A 21,755-nucleotide genomic window follows, 5' to 3' on the forward strand; every position below is an offset into this window, starting at 1 on the left:
TGTATAAAATATATATATATATATATATATATATATATATATATATAATATATATATATATATATAATAAGTCGTGAATATTTGTTTTTTTTTTTTATTCATGGTTGGAAATCACTGCAAGTACGTTACTAACCCAACGTGGCTTACAATGTAAAAATGTTGTCCTCATGAGAAGCCATCGCTCCATCTAAACGTTACTCTTTTAAAATAATCCAATATCTATAAGGTACAATGCTGCATATTATCTTCCACAACTACTGTAAATGAACTTAATAGCGTTGGTCACATCAGTTGAAAGTGAACCTCAGCTGAATTCCCAACAAGATGCTCTGTAATAAATTTAATCTTGTATGTATTACTTTGATTCCTCTTATTCCCTCATTCGGTGAATATTCTCACTTCTTTGCACATAAATCGTCCTACACCATGAAGGTCAGACATCCAAGCGAAGTCACAATGAGCAAAAACATTTTTTGTACATTTCTATTTCATTTTCCAAGCCGCTCATCCTCACAAGAGTCGGGAGGAGTGCTGGAGCCTATCCCAGCTGACTTTGACAAATACATACATTGTCAAAAATGACAACATAAATCTGAAACACAATGCCTGAAAGGCTTGACAAAGAATTATGGTATACGTTGTTGCAGCACATCTCTAAAAAACACATTTTTCTCTCTGATGTTAAATGCAATGAAAATGAACTCCTCGGTTAGCGAAGATGTTTTATAGTCCACATGGGAGAATGTTATTAGACGCTTGCTCTGCCCGAGTGCACGTATGCCAATTTGTAAAAAAAAAAAAAAAAAAAAAAAAGCAACTTTGAATTTATACGGCTTCTGTCCAGGAGGCTGAGACAGGACATGGGCAATCTTTCCTCCCTGTCTAACAACGCTACTTTATGGAGAAAGAGGGTTTTTTTTTTTTTTTTCCTGGCACCGAGTTGTACTTTGGTGAGGCAGACACATCTCGGCGGCCTTGTGTGTCTGCAGCCAGGACAATGTGCTGAGACGTCACAGCGCATTTCCATCGCTCAAGTCAAGCTTGACGTGCGATCTTCATGCCACACGGGGCAGTGTGTTTCAAGGGTTTGGCCGGATTTGGGGATGCTTTAGGCTTAGAGCACCCGAACGTTTAAAAGTGCACCAACTGTGTACAGAATAACCAAAGAGGAGGAAATGTCATTTTTGCACTCAGTTGCCAAGCATGCAAGCAGTCCCCATGCGATTTCCATCTGAGACATATCTCCAATTACAAATGTACATAACTTCATTGCAATTGGGCTTAGTAGATATTAGCTCCCCTTTCCATATGCACAAAGATTTTTAGTTCATTTTAATGCATTGTCAATGAACAACTACTCACTTTTTATATGCTTTAAGTAGCCAGAAAAGTTGAGCGGTCTCAGGTTTAATGCCAACCAAACTAATGTTGCCTCAGTACATAACTGTGCTGTGAGAGAGCTAGCAGGCTGTGATTATATATTTTTTACTTAATTGGTCTGAAAATTATCACATTATATTTAATGTGTTATGTGTTTTACTGTGTGTTCCGTTATGAGTGGTTATCATATACTACAAATTATGTTGCTGTTCTATCCATACCACTTATGTATAATTAGAGGAAAAACAATTAAATTGTCTTCAATGACATGGCAATATGCACAATTACCCATGAATGTACCTGTTGCATTTAAAGAATAATATTCAATACAGTTCAATTAAACCCAGACTTCACAGAGACGAAGAACATTAACAGGATTTTATTGTCATTCATACATTATTTTGTGATATTTTTATTTGGTGATGTACTTTGATATTATTTTAATTTGAATTATGTGCCTCGACTGAATAAAGGACGGATGAGGTGCGGGGCCCAGTCCATCAGTGATCCCCAATTACGGTGCGTGTAAGAGATCGTTACGGCTGCCATAGAAAATCATACAATTTCACAAAATTCGTCTGACAGTGATTTTAATCAATTTATGTATCCATGCCAGCAACACAATTACATGCTCTTCCGTTAGACGTCTTAAGGTACGATAAACCTGTTCCCGTTCATAAAATACAACTACAATAAGACAACGCTTGAGACTGTGCCATCTTTTTCCACTCACAGTAAGTCAATTCCGTAAATTGACAAGAAAGTTGTAAATCGTATTATTGCCAGCAGAGGGGGCGCTGAGCCACGCACGCCAATGCGGAAGGCGACTGTAAATATTTACGTAACGTCACACCTTCCGGACGATTTTCATCCAGCTATTATGAACTGTCTCAGTCCTTCCGGCCGCTACAGCGTCGCAGTGGGATTTTTAACACTTTCGCACACTTGGTCCTCATCGTAATCCGTGTCCTTCTTATAACAGTAATCATCCTCGTCCACATAGCGGCGGTCCGTTTTATTTTCGAGCAAGATGCAGAAGAGAAGGAAGCCCGAGCCCATCCAACTCAACCCGATCCCCGATGGGAATATCATCAACGGCAGCGGAGCCACAGAGTGAGTGCCACCGGGGGACTTCAACACCCCCCTTGTGTGTATTTATCTACATGGCTTACCATGGAAAACAATGCAGCTAATACATCATTTCAATTTGAGCTTTGCAGTTCCTTTTTTTTTTTTTTTAAACATAAGATCATAATTAGCGTGTGACTGATTATTCACGAATTGACCTTCATAATGCACGAACTTCCCTCCAACTAGTTTCCCCCCACCACCACTAATTTAGATAGTGAGGAGTTGTGACACTGCGCTCTTTTTTATCACTTCCCAGCCAGACCAGAGCAACTCTTTGCATGGGAATTACATAATGTGTCAACTCTTATGCTGGCTGCTTTATTGCGTTGCCATTGTGTCATGGAACCGAAGATAATGCAAGATCCCACACTTGCAGAAGTGTGAAGTAACTAAATGGCTACTTTGTCTTTAATGTGAGATGAAAATACATTCTCTGTCCACATTAGATACAAATGAGCTCTTGCAATGACTGGTAATGCTTTTACCAAGATATTTGGAAATCTGATTATTTTTAATATTGCTAAAAGTCTAACTACAACCCTTCAAGTAAAAATATACATCGGCTTGTATATTATAACTGTCGTTGCATGTCATAAGGTTACCTTGAGTCATGGAAGGAGACAAAATGTACAATTATTGATACGGTGTAGAATGGTAATGCATCACACAGTCCTTTTATTGATATTCTGACTGATACACCTACATAAGGTGCAATATGAAAAAGAACTGTGCAAAAATATAATTTACCATTCGATGCCAAATAGTTGGCACGGTGACTCAGCCGGTAAAGTGTTGGCCTCTCAGTTCTGAGGAACCCGGGTGCGATCCCAGCCCCCGTCTGTATGTTCTCCCCGTGCCTGCATGGGTTTTCTCCGGGAACTTCGGTTTCCTCCCACATCCCAAAAACATGCAACATTAATTGGACACTCTAAATTGCCCCTTGGTGTGATTTTGAGTGTGGCTATTTGTCTCAATGTGCCTTGCGATTGGCTGGCAACCAGTTCAGGGTGTACCCCCCCCCCCCTCCCTCCTGCCTGTTGACAGCTAGGACAGGCTCCAGCACTCCCTGCGACCCTTGTGAGGATAATCAGCAAAGAAAATGGATGGATGGGGGAGATAGAAACTGCAAATTCCAGCTTTAAGTTCAAATAGGCTACAGCTCACTCGTGAATGAGAACAGGCACTTTATAAAAAAGATGGAAGACAATAAAAGAAAAGATCTATTTCTAAGTAATGTAATACAGTACTATTGTAAAAAGGTGGCCAGGAACTGTATACAAATTTCTTTTTAAAACTGAAAAACATACCTCCGATTGATCATGTGTGCTAAAAGTTGTTTTAGTTTCACTGCTGCTGCTGAGGATGAGGACATGGTGTCGGCATGATAGTTTCACATTCTTGGTTCTGCGAGACAGGTGGTGACTGGCCGAGGAATAACACACCCTGCTGAAACAACAGTTAGGAATGTCAATTCTATCCATGAAATCTATCTCCTGTTTCATGATGGAATTCTCAGTCTGATGAGTTCCCAGTCTTGATCAGATTCAAACCTTGAATGCCTGCCTGCTTATCGATCTATCTATCTATCATGAAGACCCCCATCATCAACTGCTATCCAGTCATTTTATATACTTCCTGTCCGCATTGGGCCTTAGCAGAACTGAAGATTAACCCAGCTCACTTTAGGCAAAAGGCAAATTACGCTGTGCACTCATAATTACAAATGTTACAGTACTTACGCAGCCCTCAATGTTTTTATAATAACAGCGTCAACAATCGCTGCTTTAGTTGGCAACACAGTCTGGGCAACACAGAGCAAAGACGAGCTGGACATGTTGCTTATGTTTACTTTCGATATTAATGGAGAAAGTTAAAAAAGAAATGCTGTCGGAGTATGTAAATAATCGAAGACAAATTGTTTAAACTGGACGAGATTTTCTCTTTTCCGAGTGAGAAAAGTCTGGCCTGGAGCCAAAGTAGAAAGTGCAGGATGAGATGGTGTGTCATTTTTAAATTCCACCTTGGCAGAGCCTGATCCAGAATGGAAGCACAGACAATACAGTGCACAAAAAGCTAATTCTGTACTTTAAATATAGGAGGCAACATAACAATAACATAACATTGGGAGCATCATCATCATCATCACCTGCCCCTGTCAGTAGCTTGCGAGAGGCTGGCTGCTTGAAAAGTAGATCTTGGGGTAAAAAAAAAAAAAAAAAAGTCTGGGCACCCCTGCCTTAAATACTGTACAGTATGAGGCCTTTTTTTTTTCTTCTGTAAGAATCACCATACATCATGATAAAAACTTCCAAGCACAGTAAAAGGCAAATACTGTCTCTCTAATTCAACTGCAGCAGATGTCTTTGGACATTGTGTCATTGGTGTTCAAGAGGCCTGCATCGTGCACACTTCCCTCCTCCGCCGCAAGCATGTGCCTCCTCTTTGTCCCACCCACATATTGTACGTGGTGTGTGTGTGTTTCAGGCCTCTCCAGTATTTATGGCATCCTCCACCATTCTGCTCGTCGACACAACACCCACTCTGCCCACGAACCAAATCAAACTGTATGCAGTCTCCATGGCAATGTAGGCCCGAGATCAGAAACGAAAGAACTCCTTTTGTTGTCAGTCATTCAAATGTCAGCTGACACAAGATGCACAACATTGTTGATTAAAAGATTCAATATTAGAAATATCACTCGATGCAGAACACCCAGCTCCACACCAATAATAATAATAATAATTATTCGAAGAGCAGCATGTCAGATCTCTTAACTGCTTTACCTTGTTGGCTTCAAGGTGACTGGTTGCCATGACAGCAGAAAAGAAGCAATAGAAGCTGCTGAGCAAAACTGATAAGGATGTGTTAGAACAAAAGGCTATCCCAAGGACTCTCACTCCATTTTCCGTCCACCTAGTTGATGATTGCCCTAAAGAAAACCACCAGAATGAGTCTTTTCAATTAGTCTTAAGGTTAACTGATGCACCACCGATTCTCTCATGACTGTTCTGGGGCAGCGGATACTTCAAAAAGAAACATCGGTCAAAGCTCTGTAGAAGTGGATTTCAGACAAAGCTCTTACAACCTGCATGTGTCTTTCTCTAAGAACAAACTTGGAAGCCCTACAAAAGAAGCTAGAAGAGTTGGAACTGGATGAGCAGCAACGCAAACGTCTGGAAGCGTTCCTGACCCAGAAACAAAAAGTGGGAGAGCTGAAAGATGACGATTTTGAGAAGATATGCGAACTCGGCGCGGGCAACGGAGGAGTCGTCTTCAAAGTGTCCCACAGGCCATCGGGATTGATCATGGCCAGAAAGGTAAGGATGGATTATCAACGCAGCCCTAGTGACGTGCAAAGTTTGGCATGTTGGGCTTTGGTGTGAGATAACAGGATGAATCTAAACTGCCTCATAACATTTATTACAGGTATCATTTTGACCGTTTCAAACCTAATGAAGCCACGTCTACTAACGTTTCACTGAGAACATATTCACAACATATCTTCGATCCATTGAAACAGATTTTCAAGGACAGCGACATCAATGTTTGTCACTGTTCGAGTCTTGTTGTCACAACCAGCTGATTCCACCTCCCACTTAGAACTTGCAATTTGAAGCCTCACAATCAAGATGTAGTATCAATTTATTGTTAGCTGTCATGCCCTGGAATAGGCTGGCGATCAGTTCACAGTTACCCCACCTCTCACCCAAAGATACCTGGGACAGGCTTGGGCACCGTCACAACATAAGATGAATAATTGTTAGGTGTGATCTCAATCGCATGTCAAAATGTAAACAGCCCAATAAACAAGATCTGAAACCAATTCTAACTGAACCAGGAAACAACTCATTGGGCAAACACCTGTTCTGAATTTTGTTTGTCCAAGTTATGCAAAAGGTAATGGAAAATTGAACACTTGAACAATTTCAGGTTTGGAGGGTGTGAAACACTTTACCCATTACAGTGAAGGAAAATAAGTATCTGAACACCCTGCTATATTGCAAGTTCTCCCACTTAGAAATCATGAAGGGGTCGGATATATTCATCATAGGTGCATGTCCACTATGAGAGAGATAATCTAAAAAGAAAATCCAGAAATCACAATGTATGATTTTTTAACGATTTATTTTGTGTGATACAGCTGCAAATAAGTATTTGAACACCAGAGAAAACCAATGTTATTATTTGGTACAGTAGCTTTTGTTTGCAATTACAGAGGTCAAACGTTTCCTGTAGTTGATCAGGTTTGCACACTGCAGGAGGGACTTTGCCCACTCCTCCACACAGATCTTCTCTAGATCAGACAGGTTTCTGGGTTGTCGCAGAGAAACACCTAGTTTCAGCTCCCTCCAAAGATTTTCTATTGGGTTTAGGTCTAGAGACTGGCCAGCCACAAGACAGAACCTTGATATGCTTCTTACGGAGTCACTCCTTGGTTTTCCTGGCTGTGTGCTTCAGGTCATTGTCATGTTGAAAGACCCACCCACGACCCATCTTCAATGCTCTGACTGAGGGAAAGAGGGGGTTCCCCCAAAATCTCACAAAGCATGGCCGCGGTCATCCTGTCCCTTGTGCACAAAAACTTAAGATGGACATGTGCTGGTTTAAGCAAGGGAACCTTCCGTGGCATGCATGATTTCAAACCATGACGTCTTAGTGTATTACCAACAGTCACCTTGGAAACGGTTGTCCCAGCTCTTTTCAGGTCATTGACCAAGTTCTGTTGTGTAGTCCTGGGCTGATTCCTCACCTTTGTAAGGATCATTGAGACCCCACGAGGTGATACTGTATCTTCCATGGGGCTCCACTCCGATTGAGATTGACCGTCATGTTTAGCTTCTTCCATTTTCTAATGATTGCTCCAACAGTGGACCTTTTTTCTTTTCTTTGGTCTCGGCCAAGTTACAAGTTTGAGTCTTACTGATTGTATGGGGTGGACAAATGTCTTTATGCAGCTAACAACCTCACACAGGTGCATCTGATTCAGTATAATACATGGAGTGGAGGTGGACTTTTAAAAGGAGGACTAACGGGTCTTTGAGGGTCAGAATTCTAGCTGATAGATGTTCAAATACTTATTTGCAGCTATATCACACATCGATTAAAAAAAATAAATCATACATTGTGATTTCTGGATTTTTCTTTTGAGATTATCGCTCTCACAGTGGACATGCACCTGTGACGAAAAAATTCAGACCCCTCCATGATTTCTAAGAGAGAAAACATACAATATACCAGGGTGTTTAAATACGTATTTTCTTCACTGTAAAGTTGTCAGGTTCACCAATCATTCATTAAACAGGACAAAAAAGGAAGCAAAGACACCAGTTCAAGTCTCGCGAGGAGAGAGGAGAGGAACTGTCTCATACAATTCACCACTGCACTCTCTGATTATCCTATCCTCGGCACCTCTATTTATTTAGTTTTGAGACGCCCCTTATTTACATGGATGTTACAAAAAGGAGACGACAAGCAAAACAGTTTGAAACAAGGTGTAAATGTTTGTTCACGTGCGTGTGCATGTGTGGAAGATTGATGAATACATGTGGTCATCATTTCTTTAACAGGCAGCAGTTCTAACAGTTCTGATGATTAGATGTTTTTGTTCTTACTATCTCCTGCAAGGAGGCTGCCACGTTATCTAGGGCAGAGCATTTCTTTATTGGAAGCAAATGTATGATAATTATGATCACAATTATTCCTACAAAGGTCATTGGGTAGTTGGGGTTCATCCTGAAATTTCACCTGAAAGCTCAATAGGCCGAAACCTTTGAGTGGTAATGGTAAGATCACCGGCGTTGCAGCTCATCCATTTAGAAATCAAACCAGCCATCAGGAACCAGATCATAAGAGAGCTTCAAGTGCTCCATGAATGCAACTCCCCATACATCGTGGGCTTTTACGGCGCTTTCTACAGTGATGGAGAAATCAGCATCTGCATGGAGCATATGGTATACAACATTCATATTTTCAAATGGGATGGGATTTTTTTTGTTTTAACTGGTTCAACTGTTTTCCTTCTTTGCTGGTTATAGGATGGTGGCTCCCTTGATCAGTCCCTCAAGAAAGCTGGAAAGATCCCAGAGCAAATCCTTGGCAAAATCAGCATTGCGGTATATAGCAAGTTCTCATACGCACCCATTTCATAAACTTCCAAGATGACTCGGTCATGCAAGCATAAATGAACACTGCTAAGAGCCATATGCTGTTCCTTCAAGCTGGCTCAGACTGAAATAATCCTGCGTTCATAGCATATGATGACAAATGGCTACATTCTCTCAAACATTTCATCAAACATGTGGATGAAAGCTGAGTTAGTGCTCCATCACAGGAAAACTGCTAAATTGCAGCTTCAATCTTTGATAGAGACCTCAAGTGGACATGGAAATCTGGCATCTGACAGTTATTAATAAAAAATATATAACCCATCTTCTCTACAAAATGTTGCTCTTAGCCAGCATATGAACGATTAGAAATATGGTTTTCCTAATCAAAAGTATAAAATGGCCACTCAGAAACCAATTACAAACGTATGCTGACATCTTAAGGCGATTGAAAACTGAAAATCCTTATATGCCATATTTATATTTGCAGGTTATTAAAGGACTCTCATACCTAAGGGAAAAACACAAGATCATGCACAGAGGTCAATGACTTTACTTACTTGCCTCAATGATACATTTATACACAGACGTGCTTGTCTCTACCATTGGGTTTGAAATTTGTCATTGCAGCTATACATTTGCCCACATATTTGGGCTACGCTGCATGCATGCTGCTTATGCATGTGAGCCATCGGCATATTTTTTTTCCCCGTCCCTCCTCCAAAACACTCACAGTCTCTTCCACTTGTCAGATGTCAAGCCTTCTAATATCCTGGTGAATTCCCGTGGGGAGATCAAGCTGTGTGACTTTGGAGTCAGTGGACAGCTCATAGACTCCATGGCCAACTCCTTTGTGGGCACGCGCTCCTACATGTCTGTAAGTTAATGTCAACATATTGCTCGACCACTATAGGTCTCTTAATACTCCCGCGACGCGTTTAAAAACCAGCGACATAGTTGCACATGACCAACTTATTGCCCATGTGACATCTGTGTCACTTAATGTGTGTGCACCCGAGAAAAAAAAAAAATTCTGCTTATAGAGTAGAGTAGAATATTGGGGAGATTCCCTATCATGATTAGCCTGTTTTAGTTACATCCTTTAATGGCGTACCATTACTCTTGGTTCCACATACCATCTCCAGTGCCGCAATCTTGATGGGTTTTGCAGAATATTAAATATAGCATCTCATTATCTCGGTCTATGTTCTATAAGTGTCGCCATTGTTGTTGCTTTGATCCTTGTTACAGAAAACAAAGTTAAAAAAAAAAAAAAAATCACCAAAGGAAATTACCCAAAAAAATGCAGAGCAAACGCCACCCTGTGGCGTCCTACTCAATACCACCTGTAATGACACTTAAGAGTACTGCAGTACCTTTTCAAAACTGAGTGCATAAATTGCACTCGAGTACAAAGGCAAACCCTGTGCAGGATAGCCACATTGATGTCAATACAGTCGCCACCCGTACAAGGATAAATAAGCCTCATGATGTGGGGTGGGGGGTGGGAACAAAAACCTGGCCTATCAGTGGTTAGCATGTCCATTGCAGTCTCAAGGCTCAAATCTCAGCTAATATGGAATATGGACCTTGCATTTTCCCCTGCTCTGGCCTCTTCCCAAATTCCAAAAACATACATATCTGGTTAAGACTAAATTGGCAGTATGGTTTAACTTTAGTACTGGCAACCAATCAAAGGTGTTCCATCGCTACACCCTCAAAACAGCTGGGCTAGGCTTCAGTTCACCTGAGACCCAAATACTGTAGTGGAAAATAGTTATAAAATTAGATGTTCAGTCTTTGTAGTCTTGTGAAAGTATTGCAGCCCTTTTCAAATATTTACATTACTGCATAGTTTCTGTTTCAAATCAAATATGTCAAAGGGAACCTAATATATATATATATATATATATATATATATATATATATATATATATTTTAAATGGCCATTTGGTAGGGAGTAAACTATAGTTACCTGGGCCTGTGTGGGAAAAGGTAATGGCCCCCTTAACCTAATAACAGGATGGGCAGCAACTGAAATCAAGCGTTTTCAATACCACTCTTCCTTGCTGAATTCAAGCCATCAAAAATTGAGTGTTTTCGTAAGTGAACACTTTTTTAAGGTCCTGCCACTGTATTTCAATCTGATTCAAGTCTGGACTTTTACTAGGCAATTCCTAAATCATTTTGCTTTTATTAGCCATACAGATACTGCCTTGCTGATGTGCTTTGGATCATTACCCTGCTGCAGAATCCAAGTGTGCATCAGCATGAGGTCACATACTGATGGCTGTACATTCCTTCGGGATTTTCTGTTAAATAGCAGAATTCACAGTTCCAATCACAGCAAGTTGTCCAGTTCCTTAATGAGAAAAACAGATAAACACTACCACACTATCTGATAGGACTGAATAAAACACTAATGACCATACAGATTTTTCTGAACCTTTATTGTGGTTATGGGAAACAGCACCAATGCTTCAGTCATACTCTTTGGAGGTAGCTATGGCTTCAGTCGTCCACCAGATGGAACAGTCGCTGAAGTCTGGAAGCTTTGAATCTTTTCCCAGCACAATTGTTAGGAATGTCTCAGTGCCTCCTAACGCTTCACTTCCCCACCACTACCACCCACTTCTGGGAAGGCTCACCATGGGTCCATTTTTTCCTCTGAGGATAATGGGTCACCATATACTGTATTTCACTGAAATCATAAAGATTTAGAATCTATTTCATAACCCTTCACAGATTCAGAGATGCCAATCACCATCGACTGTTCTGGAATTTCTTTGAAACATGTCTTGTTTTGACCCAATTGACTTTCTGTGCCAGATTCTGTATGAGTCATTGATAGATTGAAGAGGTTTGGAGATAATCATTCTTGGGTGTCCAATCTGTGAAAATTAAAATTAATGATTTCGCAGGGGGTGAATTCCTTGTTCATACAGGACCAGGTAACTGAATTTCCACCTGTCCATCTATCTCCCATACCGCTTATCCCCTCAGAGGTCACGGGTGTGCTGGAGCCTATGGCAGACTACACCCTGAACTGAATTTCTTCTCTCTACTAATGAAATCATTTGAAAACTGAATATTAAGTCCACTTGGTCTACATCTGGCTATTTACATTTGTGGGATGCTTGAATGGGGAAACTATGCAAAAATATGACAAGGGGGGAATACTTTAAGGCACAATACATCTTAGGGACCCAACAATATCATTCCAAATGTTGGCCAAACCACATTACTAACACACCTAACTAAATATGTTAGCACAAGCCTGAATAGCTTCATGCCTTTAATTTTATGATACTAACAGCACTGCCAAACTTGATGTTGCACTGTGAACTGAATTTTTTATTCTTTCACATAGCCAGAGCGTTTACAAGGCACCCATTACTCGGTCCAGTCAGACATCTGGAGTATGGGTCTATCCCTAGTTGAAATGGCCATTGGACGCTTTCCTATCCCACCACCTGACACCAAAGAGCTGGAACACATTTTTGGTACTCAAGTGGGAGGTGGGAGCTCTGCAGAGTCATCACCAAAGGCTGGACCTCCTGGGAGACTTGGTAGCTGTAAGTCTAACTTCCAGTGTTTGAATTTGGTTCTCCCATCATAACTATTCATTTGTTTTGTACTTGTAGCATATGGATCGGATAGTAGGCCTCCAATGGCCATCTTTGAGTTACTTGACTACATAGTCAATGAGGTAAGTGTTGACAATTTTACCACCTCAAAATGGTAACTTGTTCACTAACATTATTTGCGTCACGATAGCCTCCACCAAAGCTGCCTGGGATGTTATTCAGTTCAGAATTTCAAGACTTTGTCAATAAATGGTAAGGTCAACGTCTCGGGAAGGGGGGGATCTGAAACCACTATTTCAAATAAACACTTGTTTAATCTCCATTTCAGCTTGATAAAGAACCCGGCAGAAAGGGCAGACTTGAAACTGTTAATGGTTTGTTTACACACACAGTCACCACGTTTCAATCTTCAAATCATGACATTTCGTCTTCCCAACAGGTGCACCCTTTTATCAGACAGTCAGAGGCAGAGCAAGTTGATTTTGCTGGCTGGTTGTGCACCACCATTGGACTCAAGCAGCCTGGGACACCCACTCATGGCTCAGCAATATGACGACCACCAGATACTGTCAAACCTGTGCCCTTTAATTGTCTCACAGGGTTTCTACAATTTGTATAAGATAGTAAGCCAAAAAGAAAAATGAAATGTTATATTTTAATTTCAAATCTAATCGCCAAGTGAAATTACAAAGTTTAAACTAATTTGGGTTTCATTGTAAGCCAGCCTGAAAAGCCATCTTTTTCTCATAACCCTATCATAAATGCGCTTGAAGCCCAGCATTATTGTTGTGAAATGTTTGGTGAATTAAACTGTGAACACGACTCCTTTGCCTTTTTTGAAGCCTATCTTAAGATGCCTCAGTTTTATAAGGTTCTTCTTCCCAGGCTTCCAAGAGTTCAACAGTTCTTCCTGGAAGATCAGTACATTACCTGGTGACATTCTACATTACCCTAATTTCAGTGTTAGCTCATTATGATTTGGTCAGGACTTTCATCTTGTCAGGATTCACAAAGACTAGATGTGAGTATTATCAGTTTGCGAAAATAAAAGTTGGGAAAACTGAAAACAGTCCTGTACGTACTAGGTTCCACAAAGTGCTGTTTCCTGGAGTACTGTGCCATTGAGATTCCTGCTTAGGTTTGCCATTTCAGGCCGTGGGTGATTATAATGAGAATAACATTTCCTTAATTGAATTTTGTAAGTTACTGTGCCTGTAATCTGGGCAATTTTTATGCTAACAGTAAATGGGGGGGGGGGGAGATGACAAGGTCAACTTTCCTGGGTGCAGAAGTCTCACTCTTCAGTATTCTACTCAGGTCTCTTATGTGCATTGGTAGGCTGAAATTGAAGGCATAATACATTTACTTTTTATATCTGCAGAAAACAGTGTATTTCAATAGATCCAGAACTTCATTTTTATCAAAAGGTGTCAAAAATGCAGACCATGGAGTAAAAAAAAAAAAAATCTCATCACAGAAATGGTTAACACTCCTTCCACGGATCAGTCTTTGTCACGAGTCAGCCTTGAGGCAAGTCATTAATCCAGGTGCTGTACAGCTCATCCGATTGCAGGAAGCATCCAGGCCATGTGTAAGAGAATGCAATATGACTATTAGGAGGAATTCTCTGAAGGTTCAGGTCTTTCTAGAGATTCCAGAATAAATTTTCACAATTATGTAAAAATGGTTCAAAAAGTTCAACATTTACATAATTTATGACAGAGTTGGCAGGGAAAAGTAGTTTTCAATAAAACCCTATGGTTAAATGAATTTGGGAATAATGCGCATATTGGCGCATTCTTAACCCTGATTTATTTCCCCACAGAATACAATGCTTTGTATAGTTTATGAAAAACAAATTGTAGAATAAAAATTTTAAGACGTGAAACACTTGATGTGAACCAAATGTTTGTTTGGTGAACCCGAGTCAGGTAAAAATTCAAGCCTTGATTTTCTTGGGTGCTTCATTCTTTCCAGGCTTCTCCTTGTGTTTCAGCATCTGACCCTTGATTTATTAAAACTAAATTTCAGTCAGATACAAACAAGGTTCATCATCATTGCTAGTTTCTTACCTTGCAATCATGCTTGTGAATTGCATGACCTCTCAGTATTGGCATAAGAGTTCTTTTTGAACATTAGCCATGTTCTACAGAGGATTCTTCAGGACTCTGGTTGATCTTCCTGCAAGAAGGAGGCAAATTATGACGCATGCCAATATCTTTAAATTGGAGTCCCTGTGTCATGGCATTGCTCAGGACTTCCAATTTATCAGGATTCAGAAACACGGACCTGAAGTAGGAGTATCATCATGGCGTCAAAACCAGAGCAGATTGCAAATAATGACTTGCCTCAGTGCACCAAGTGCTTTCTGGATCTCCACGCTCTTCAGGATCCTACTCAGGTCTGTGTTGGTCAACTTGTGCACCGGCCAGCTGAAATGGAATGACTACTTCTTAATTTGCTCTATTTACAATACAGTTAAATCAATATTTTGGTATAGAACATTCAGAATTTTCATATTACAAGTGTCAAAAACTGAATTAAATAGGAAAGCTTCAGTTCTAGAGATTCCACAAGAAATTTTCACAAGTACTGTATAAAAACATGGTTCAAAAAGTTTAAAGCACCATTACCAAATCTTACCTTCATCAACTATTTCCTTCAGAGATCCGGATAGATTGTTTGGTTGAAAGATTACAGTTAATCGCTGTAAACTGTGCTAAAAGCTTTTGTCAGTTACATAATTTATTAGTGAGCTGGGAAGAAAAGTTGTTAAATTGTCTAGTTAAGTGAACTAGAGAATACTGCACGGCTAGTGCATTTCCACCTTGAGTTCTAACACAGAGTTTATGTACAGCAAATGATAGAATAAAAGTGTTAAGGACAGCGTAAAACTGTTGATTTGAACCAAATGTATTTGTTTAATAAACTCCAGTCAGGTAAAAATTTAAGCTTTGAGTTTGTTGGGTGCTTCCCTTCTCTCCAGGCATCCTCTTGGGTTTCATCTTAGCCTTGATCTGTTAGAATTGAACAATTTCAATCAGATACAAATACAAGGTTTATGCTCCAAGAGTATTTGCTAGTTTCCTACCTTGGGATCATGCTTGAGAATTGCATGACAATTCCATGACGTCTGGCAGTCTTGGCATAAGGGTTCAGTTTGAACATTACCCTCATGTTCTTCAGAGGATTCGCCTTCAGGATTCTGCAGTGGATCTTCTTCCTGCAAGGAGAAAGAAAACAATGATGCATGCCAGTACATTTAAAATCTGAGTCCTTGAGTCACGGCATTGCTCAGGACTTCCAACTTATCAGGATTCAGAAACACGGACCTGAAGTAGGAGTATCATCATGGCTTCAAAACCAGAGCAGATTACAAATGTTCACTTGCCTGGGTGCACTAAGTGCTTTCTGGAGCTCCTCACTCTTGCTGATTAGGTCTGTGTTGGTCAACTTGTGCACCGGCCATCTGAAATGGAATGACTACTTCTTAATTCGCTCAATTTACAATATAGTTAAATCAATATTTTGGTATACAACATTCAGAATTTTCATATAACAAGTGTCAAAAACTGAACAAAATAGGAAAGCCATACTGTTTCACATGAAACTCACTTGTGGCTTTCAATAGTCTCAGAACTTCATTCTTATCATAGATGTCAAAACCACTGACAATGAAGTAAGAAAGCTAATCACAGAAATAGTTGACACTTCTGACTGTGGTATGTCTAGAAACTCACCTGTCAGCCTTGTGGCAGTCCGATGACACCAGGTCCTGTATAGCTCATCTGCTAGCAGGAAGAACCCATGTGTAGATTTCAATATGACCACTAGGAAGCATACTCAGAAGATTCAGTTCTAGAGATTTCATAAGTAATTTTCATAAGTACTGTATACAAACACGGTTCAAAAAGTTTAAAGCACCATTACCTAATCTTACCTTCACCAAATATTTCCTTCAGAGATCAGGATCGATTGGTTGAAAGATTACACTTAAATCACTAAACTCTGCTAAAAGCTTTTGACAGTTACATAATTTATTAGTGAGCTGGCAAGAAAAGTGGTTAAATACTATGGTTAAGTGAATTTGGGAATACTGCACAGCTAGTGCATTTCCACCTTGAATTCTATAACAGTTTGTGTACATCAAATGCTAGAATCAAAGTGTCAAGGACAGCATAAAACTGTTGATTTGAACCAAACGTATTTATTGTTTAATAAACTCCAGTCGGGTAAAAATTTAAGCCTTGAGTTTCTTGGGTGCTCCCTTCTTTCCAGGCTTCCTCTTGGGTTTCAGCATCTTAGCCTTGATCTGTTGGAATTCAACAATTTCAATCAGATACAAATACAAGGTTTATGCTGCAAGAGTAGTTGCTAGTTTCCTACCTTGGGATCATGCTTGAGAATTGCATGACGTCTGGCAGTCTTGGCATAAGGGTTCAGTTTGAACATTACCCTCATGTTCTTCAGAGGATTCTTCTTCAGGACTCTGCGGCGGATCTTCTTCCTGCAAGGAGAGGGAATACAATGATGAATGCCAATACATTTAAAGTGGAGTCCTTGAGTCAAGGCATTGCTCAGGACTTCCAACTTATCAGGATTCAGAAACACGGACCTGAAGTAGGAGTATCATCATGGCTTCAAAACCAGAGAAGATTACAAATGTTCACTTGCCTGGGTGCACGAAGTGCTTTCTGGAGCTCCTCACTCTTCAGAATCCTGTTCAGGTCTGTGTTGGTCATCTTGTGCATGGGCAAGCTGAAATCGGATGATTACTAATAAAATTACTCAACAATATAAAGTTAAATCAATGTTGTAATTAAATAAAATCAGAATTTCATTATCACAAGTGTCAAAAATGGACAAAGTTGAAAAGCTCATTCCACTAATCCAACAAGGAACTCACTTGTAGTCGACCTTAAGGGAGGAAGGTTTACGCCAGGTGCCGTACAAGTTGTCCAGCTTGCGGAAAGCGCTCTCAGTCCAGATGCAGAAGCGACCAACATGACCGCCGGGGGCCAGTCGCAGAAGGTTAAGCTTGTTCACGTTCTGGAGAGTGATGCCTGCAAAACAAGTCCAATTTCATTCAACTATGAACTCAAAATTTTGTTTAATAACTAGAGTTGTTCCTATCTGATCATGACGCAATTCTCAATCACATTTGTGCTGATGAAATTGGGTTTTAAAAAAAAAAATACAAAGGGCATCACTTTAACAATCCCGAGGTATAAATATATTTGACCACATATTTGGACCCTGCCAATGCACACACACACACACTCCTCCAAAAGTATTTGAATGACAAGGTTCCAATTCCTTTAAGACATTTGTGTTTCAGATCAAAAGTGTCACTGAATCAAGTTAGCAGTGGAAAATAAAAAATTAGGGAGAATGTGTGTCCTGCGACTGACTGGCAACCAGTCCAGGGTGAAGTCTGGCTTTAACCCCGAAGTTAGCAGGGATGGGCTCCAGCACCCCTGCGACTGAGGATAAGCTTGTATAATAGATGGAGGTATGCATATAACTTTACTGTTATTACTAAATACATTTATAACACTGGACAAAACTAAAGTACTGTGGTCAGAAGCAGAAACGAAACTTAACGCTTTACAACAGATATTCTCTTGGTCGGCATTGGCAAGCAGTAGCTACAAATACGCCACTGAAAATCACCAACTCGAGTTTCTTCACAACTTCTCTCTATCCTCATTTCTTCCTCTCTCCCCTTATTTTCTTGATTACACACTGGCTCCAACTGAAATGGCTTGAACAACATTTGTCGTTGCCAGGGTCTGCTATTGTGGCAGCGATTAAAAACTACTCCGGACATCAGCCACATCCCATTTGACGTAAGAATGCTTGGCAACCAAAATTATATATATAAAAAAAAAAAAAAAAAAAAGGGCGATGGGCCTTCAACTATTATTCATGTTTGATAACAAAAAAAAAAAAAAAAAAAAAAACAAAACTTATGTCCTAATGTTATTTATGATATGACAATTTGAAATTTTGGTACAAATTCTCACAAGAATCACAGAATGTGACAGATGATTTTCCTCTGCGGGCAACATAATTATGTAGCAGGCCAGATTTGCCCCTGGGGGCTTGTGTTTGACATCAGTACCATACCTCCTTTAAACACATACTTTAAAGTGTTACAATGTGTGAAATTGGTTGATTTGCCATTTCGGACCTAGAGTGCAACTTCAAATTTTAGTTTAACACAATACTGAAATTTGTATATGTTTTTTTTAAGGGACGGATTGTATGCGACAGAAATAACAGTTTTTAACCATTGCTGTAATGCACTTATAACATTAAAAAGGTACGTTGGGACCTCTCAATTCAAGTAAAACTAAATAGTTGAGAATTTGGATGTGCTCTTGTTTTGTCAAGCCAATGCTGAGATATCGGATTGGGACGCTTGGGACAGTGAAAATTAAGTGACTCAAACTCTGGTGTAAGAAAAATGTCGATTAACTCAAGGGGAAGAGATGAGAAAATTGTATTTTTCAGTAGCCTCTGATGAATATTATGATGAATTTCACCACGCAAAACTGGAAAATGAATATGAAACCATGAACACTTACCAGGAATATTTCTGAAAGCCTTGGTGACACCAGCATCTTTGTTATAGATGATGCAGGGCCCTCTCCGTTGAATGCGTCGTCGATTCCTCATTTTACCCTTTCCGGCACGCATGCGCTGGGAGGCGTAGACCTGATGATTGGAGGATTACAATGTTAGGCAGAGGACTCCCAAAACTGTTGCACTCAAAAAATAAAAAAACGCTATGCACCTCTATCCAATCATCCATGTCCATTGAGCAGTTTGTCAAGTGACAATATGGTGCTTAAAAGACAAGTAATCTGTGTAATACATAAAATAGTCTTCAATATAATCCTTGGAATTTGATACTACCTTCTTTATGTCATTCCAGGCTTTTAGCTTCTTTAGCAGAAGTACTGCCTCCTTGGTTTTCTTGTAGCCCTCAACTTTGTCTTCAACCACTAGAGGGACTTCAGGGATTTCCTCAATTCGGTGTCCTGCAGAGGATGTCATGTCAACATTTGGCAGACAAGACCATGACTATAAAGACTTTGGCTGAACTTGCTCAGATTTCAATGCACATCACCACCCTGTGACAGCTTTGAGACAGCAGGCAACTGTCACTGATCACAGGGTCAGACGCAAATTACACCATCATGGCAAGTTAAGGAGATTTTACACCAATTTTAATCGGTGAGATCGGTATCAGTTGGTCATGAGCATTTTATGCTGATAGGGTTTGTCAACATTTGCCAATCTGATCAGTTACGTCATTGATTGGCTCTATAAAAATCGTATAGCATAGATGAGACAGCATGTAACGTGCGGATCAGACAAATTTGCTCTCACAATTGCACTATCGCAGACTACCGTAATAAATTCTTGTATTCTGACACCACCCTATCCCGGTTTTTAAGAACATTGGGTTCTATAGGCGGGAATGTTTGTGTAAGGCTTGCATGAGGTATGTTCGTATACTTTTAAATACAATACGGCTCACAAGCATGGAACAAAATGTTACATAGCCTAGCAAGCTAGTTCTAGTACTCGTGGTTGTGTATAAACATGCAGCCATTCTGTTGACAAAACACATTTACCAGAGCAGGAAATTCCAACCTTTGTCAAAAATGTCACAAAAAGTATTTTATGTAATTGGATGTACACACTGCCATCTAATAGAAGACTATTACTTCGTTATCTCTGTCATTATGCCTCACTGGCATGAATGGATATTTATTGAAAATATGTTTTGCACAATTAAGTAAACATATATACCATAAATAAACGGGTCATTTAAATTGACTCACTGCTCCATCTTGTGATCGGATAGACCCTCAGTTGTCGTTTTTGTAAACTTTGTGATCGGCCCCAAAAATCCTGATTGTGTAAGGCCTAGTACTAACTAGCAGTAGTATTAAAACATCAGTTTAGGATTGGGATCCATTTAAGGTTGGGCTCACCCTTGGACATCACAAGCGCAGGGATGGCAGTTGCAGCCAGAGCAGAGCAGATGGCATAACGCTTCTGGGTCGTGTTGATCCTGCGGTGCCAGCGACGCCAGGTCTTGGTGGGGGCAAACATGCGCCCTCCGCGACACATCTTGCAGTAAAATTAAGGCCATTAAGCAAACACTGCCACAGTACTTAAATACAATTGCATGCTCAGAAACAATGTTCGTCAGTCAACCGAGCCAGTATTTGACAGCAGGCATTCTGTCACTGGGCACAGTGTCGGACGCAAATTACACCATCAGTGCAAGTTTGACAATTATTGTGCAGTTGCAATCTCTCCAAAAAGGATACATTTCCAAAAGCACCCTGGCCAGAACGGTGAGTACCACCACCCCTCACACGAGGGATACGGGCCACAGCCCTACCTGTACCCCAGGACTCGGCACTGGTCTGGTGGCCTAAAATAAAGTTACTGCATAACTTTCATCATTGTATAAGAGTTTTATAGTTTAGTACCGAACGTATTTTTATTGTTTTTGCACCAACCTGCAAGTTCACTGACTGCATAGGGCTGGCGATTGTTCTTGCGCATGTTGGTATGCACAAAATTCACAACATCAGGGCGAATGGGAGCCTTGAACACTGCAGGCAGGGAAACATTCTTGCCTGAAGAGTCTCCTTTCTCGGAATAAACCGAGATGAGAGGTCGGGCACAGGCCTACAAAGAAAGACCATTTGATTCAGCAGCAATGTGGATACTACGTGTACACTGAGTTAGTATGTAGCTATAATTGGCATCAACTTAATGAAATTTTGTGTCTACACAACCTACTTTAAGAATAATCAAAATCCGAGTTACCTTTGACTTATTTTCGCGCACAGAGTGTAATTTCTCGAAATCAAGACCAACAGGGCCTCTTAGCTCACACTAGTTAGCCCACGTAGCGCTGTAACCTGTATGGTATTTAATTTGAGACTTTGCCGAAACATAATATATAAATTACATAAGAGCAGCAAATAGCTAGTCTGGCATTTATTGTAAATCTGAATTATTTGGTCGCCGTAGAATAATTACGAAAAAGCCGGCACACGTGTCATTATGAGAGTGGCACACGACTAGTTCAAAATGGCTCCCTCGTGCTGGTTGCTCTGGCTGGGAGGAGTGCCGCTCCAAACTTTCATTAGTTAAAAATATGAACACGCTAAAATACAGCGCTCACAACAACACGACATTTGCGTTAAAAAAACAATATTGCTGGGGACTCTCACCATAATCTTTATTGAAGTTTCGGCTCGCCGAGAACCACGCTCCTCTCACGATGGCGGCCACAGAAAAAAAAGGAAGTATGTACTCCGTCCTCCAAGGTTTATGCCTCCGCCGAAACGAACACCACTTCCGCCAAAAGCTTTATGTTGACAAACCCAATTTCACAGCACCAAAATACATTTTTTTAATTTTATAGCAGCCTTTTATCAATTTCGTTCCGATTTTATCCCTTCTACATAAAAATGTGTCCGTCTGACTTGGTGTCTTTCGTGGGGACTATTTCTTT

General features: G+C 40.3%; 2 protein-coding genes and 5 non-coding genes across 10 annotated transcripts; 1 reads left to right on the forward strand and 6 right to left on the reverse strand.

Moving 5' to 3' along the window:
• Positions 1-2,215: 2,215 nt before the first annotated feature.
• On the forward strand, positions 2,216-13,024 carry map2k1 (mitogen-activated protein kinase kinase 1). 3 transcript variants are annotated; one of them, XM_061821601.1, is made up of 11 exons: positions 2,216-2,493; positions 5,618-5,828; positions 8,316-8,462; positions 8,547-8,624; positions 9,106-9,157; positions 9,368-9,492; positions 11,986-12,190; positions 12,260-12,324; positions 12,393-12,454; positions 12,531-12,576; positions 12,642-13,024. In XM_061821601.1, exons 1-11 carry the CDS (start codon positions 2,411-2,413, stop codon positions 12,753-12,755), a joined length of 1,188 nt encoding a protein of 395 aa, XP_061677585.1. In that variant the 5' UTR covers positions 2,216-2,410; the 3' UTR covers positions 12,756-13,024. The 3 variants fall into 3 exon arrangements, with proteins under 3 accessions (XP_061677585.1, XP_061677583.1, XP_061677584.1); XM_061821599.1 differs by having other exon boundaries at positions 12,531-13,024; XM_061821600.1 differs by having other exon boundaries at positions 11,986-12,184; positions 12,531-13,024.
• A 1,425-nt stretch (positions 13,025-14,449) lies between these two features.
• Positions 14,450-14,517, reverse strand: LOC133502786 (small nucleolar RNA SNORD18). Its single transcript, XR_009795586.1, has one exon. It is a non-coding gene; the product is annotated as a small nucleolar RNA SNORD18 (small nucleolar RNA).
• Positions 14,518-15,492: 975 nt separating this feature from the next.
• LOC133502788 (small nucleolar RNA SNORD18) lies at positions 15,493-15,560 on the reverse strand. The gene has a single exon (XR_009795587.1). It is a non-coding gene; the product is annotated as a small nucleolar RNA SNORD18 (small nucleolar RNA).
• An 829-nt stretch (positions 15,561-16,389) lies between these two features.
• Positions 16,390-21,630, reverse strand: rpl4 (ribosomal protein L4). 2 transcript variants are annotated; one of them, XM_061821602.1, is made up of 10 exons: positions 21,472-21,630; positions 20,749-20,920; positions 20,554-20,660; positions 20,212-20,350; positions 19,124-19,248; positions 18,793-18,922; positions 17,109-17,265; positions 16,877-16,960; positions 16,589-16,709; positions 16,390-16,514 (listed from the first exon to the last, which is right to left on the reverse strand). In XM_061821602.1, the coding sequence occupies exons 1-10, from the start codon at positions 21,472-21,474 to the stop codon at positions 16,443-16,445; spliced, it is 1,110 nt and encodes a 369-aa protein (XP_061677586.1). In that variant the 5' UTR covers positions 21,475-21,630; the 3' UTR covers positions 16,390-16,442. The 2 variants fall into 2 exon arrangements, with proteins under 2 accessions (XP_061677586.1, XP_061677587.1); XM_061821603.1 differs by having other exon boundaries at positions 16,589-16,705; positions 16,873-16,960.
• On the reverse strand, positions 16,776-16,843 carry LOC133502789 (small nucleolar RNA SNORD18). The gene has a single exon (XR_009795588.1). It is a non-coding gene; the product is annotated as a small nucleolar RNA SNORD18 (small nucleolar RNA).
• On the reverse strand, positions 19,314-19,413 carry LOC133502791 (small nucleolar RNA SNORD16). Its single transcript, XR_009795589.1, has one exon. It is a non-coding gene; the product is annotated as a small nucleolar RNA SNORD16 (small nucleolar RNA).
• Positions 20,410-20,508, reverse strand: LOC133502792 (small nucleolar RNA SNORD16). Its single transcript, XR_009795590.1, has one exon. It is a non-coding gene; the product is annotated as a small nucleolar RNA SNORD16 (small nucleolar RNA).
• Positions 21,631-21,755: the final 125 nt, after the last annotated feature.

The sequence above is a fragment of the Syngnathoides biaculeatus genome, chromosome 6, assembly GCF_019802595.1.
Source record: "Syngnathoides biaculeatus isolate LvHL_M chromosome 6, ASM1980259v1, whole genome shotgun sequence".
Lineage (NCBI taxonomy): Eukaryota > Metazoa > Chordata > Actinopteri > Syngnathiformes > Syngnathidae > Syngnathoides > Syngnathoides biaculeatus.

Coding starts and splice junctions, on each gene's coding strand:
- map2k1 (XM_061821599.1), top strand. CDS start 2,411: ATGCAGAAGAGAAGGAAGCCCGAGCCCATCCAACTCAACCCGATCCCC. Junction 5,829..8,315: donor GATTGATCATGGCCAGAAAG/GTAAGGATGGAT, acceptor CCGGCGTTGCAG/CTCATCCATTTAGAAATCAA. Junction 12,455..12,530: donor CAAGACTTTGTCAATAAATG/GTAAGGTCAACG, acceptor TCTCCATTTCAG/CTTGATAAAGAACCCGGCAG.
- rpl4 (XM_061821602.1), bottom strand. Junction 19,249..20,211: donor TGCGCTTGTGATGTCCAAGG/GTGAGCCCAACC, acceptor CATCCTCTGCAG/GACACCGAATTGAGGAAATC. Junction 16,710..16,876: donor AAAGCACTTCGTGCACCCAG/GCAAGTGAACAT, acceptor CTCTCCTTGCAG/GAAGAAGATCCGCCGCAGAG.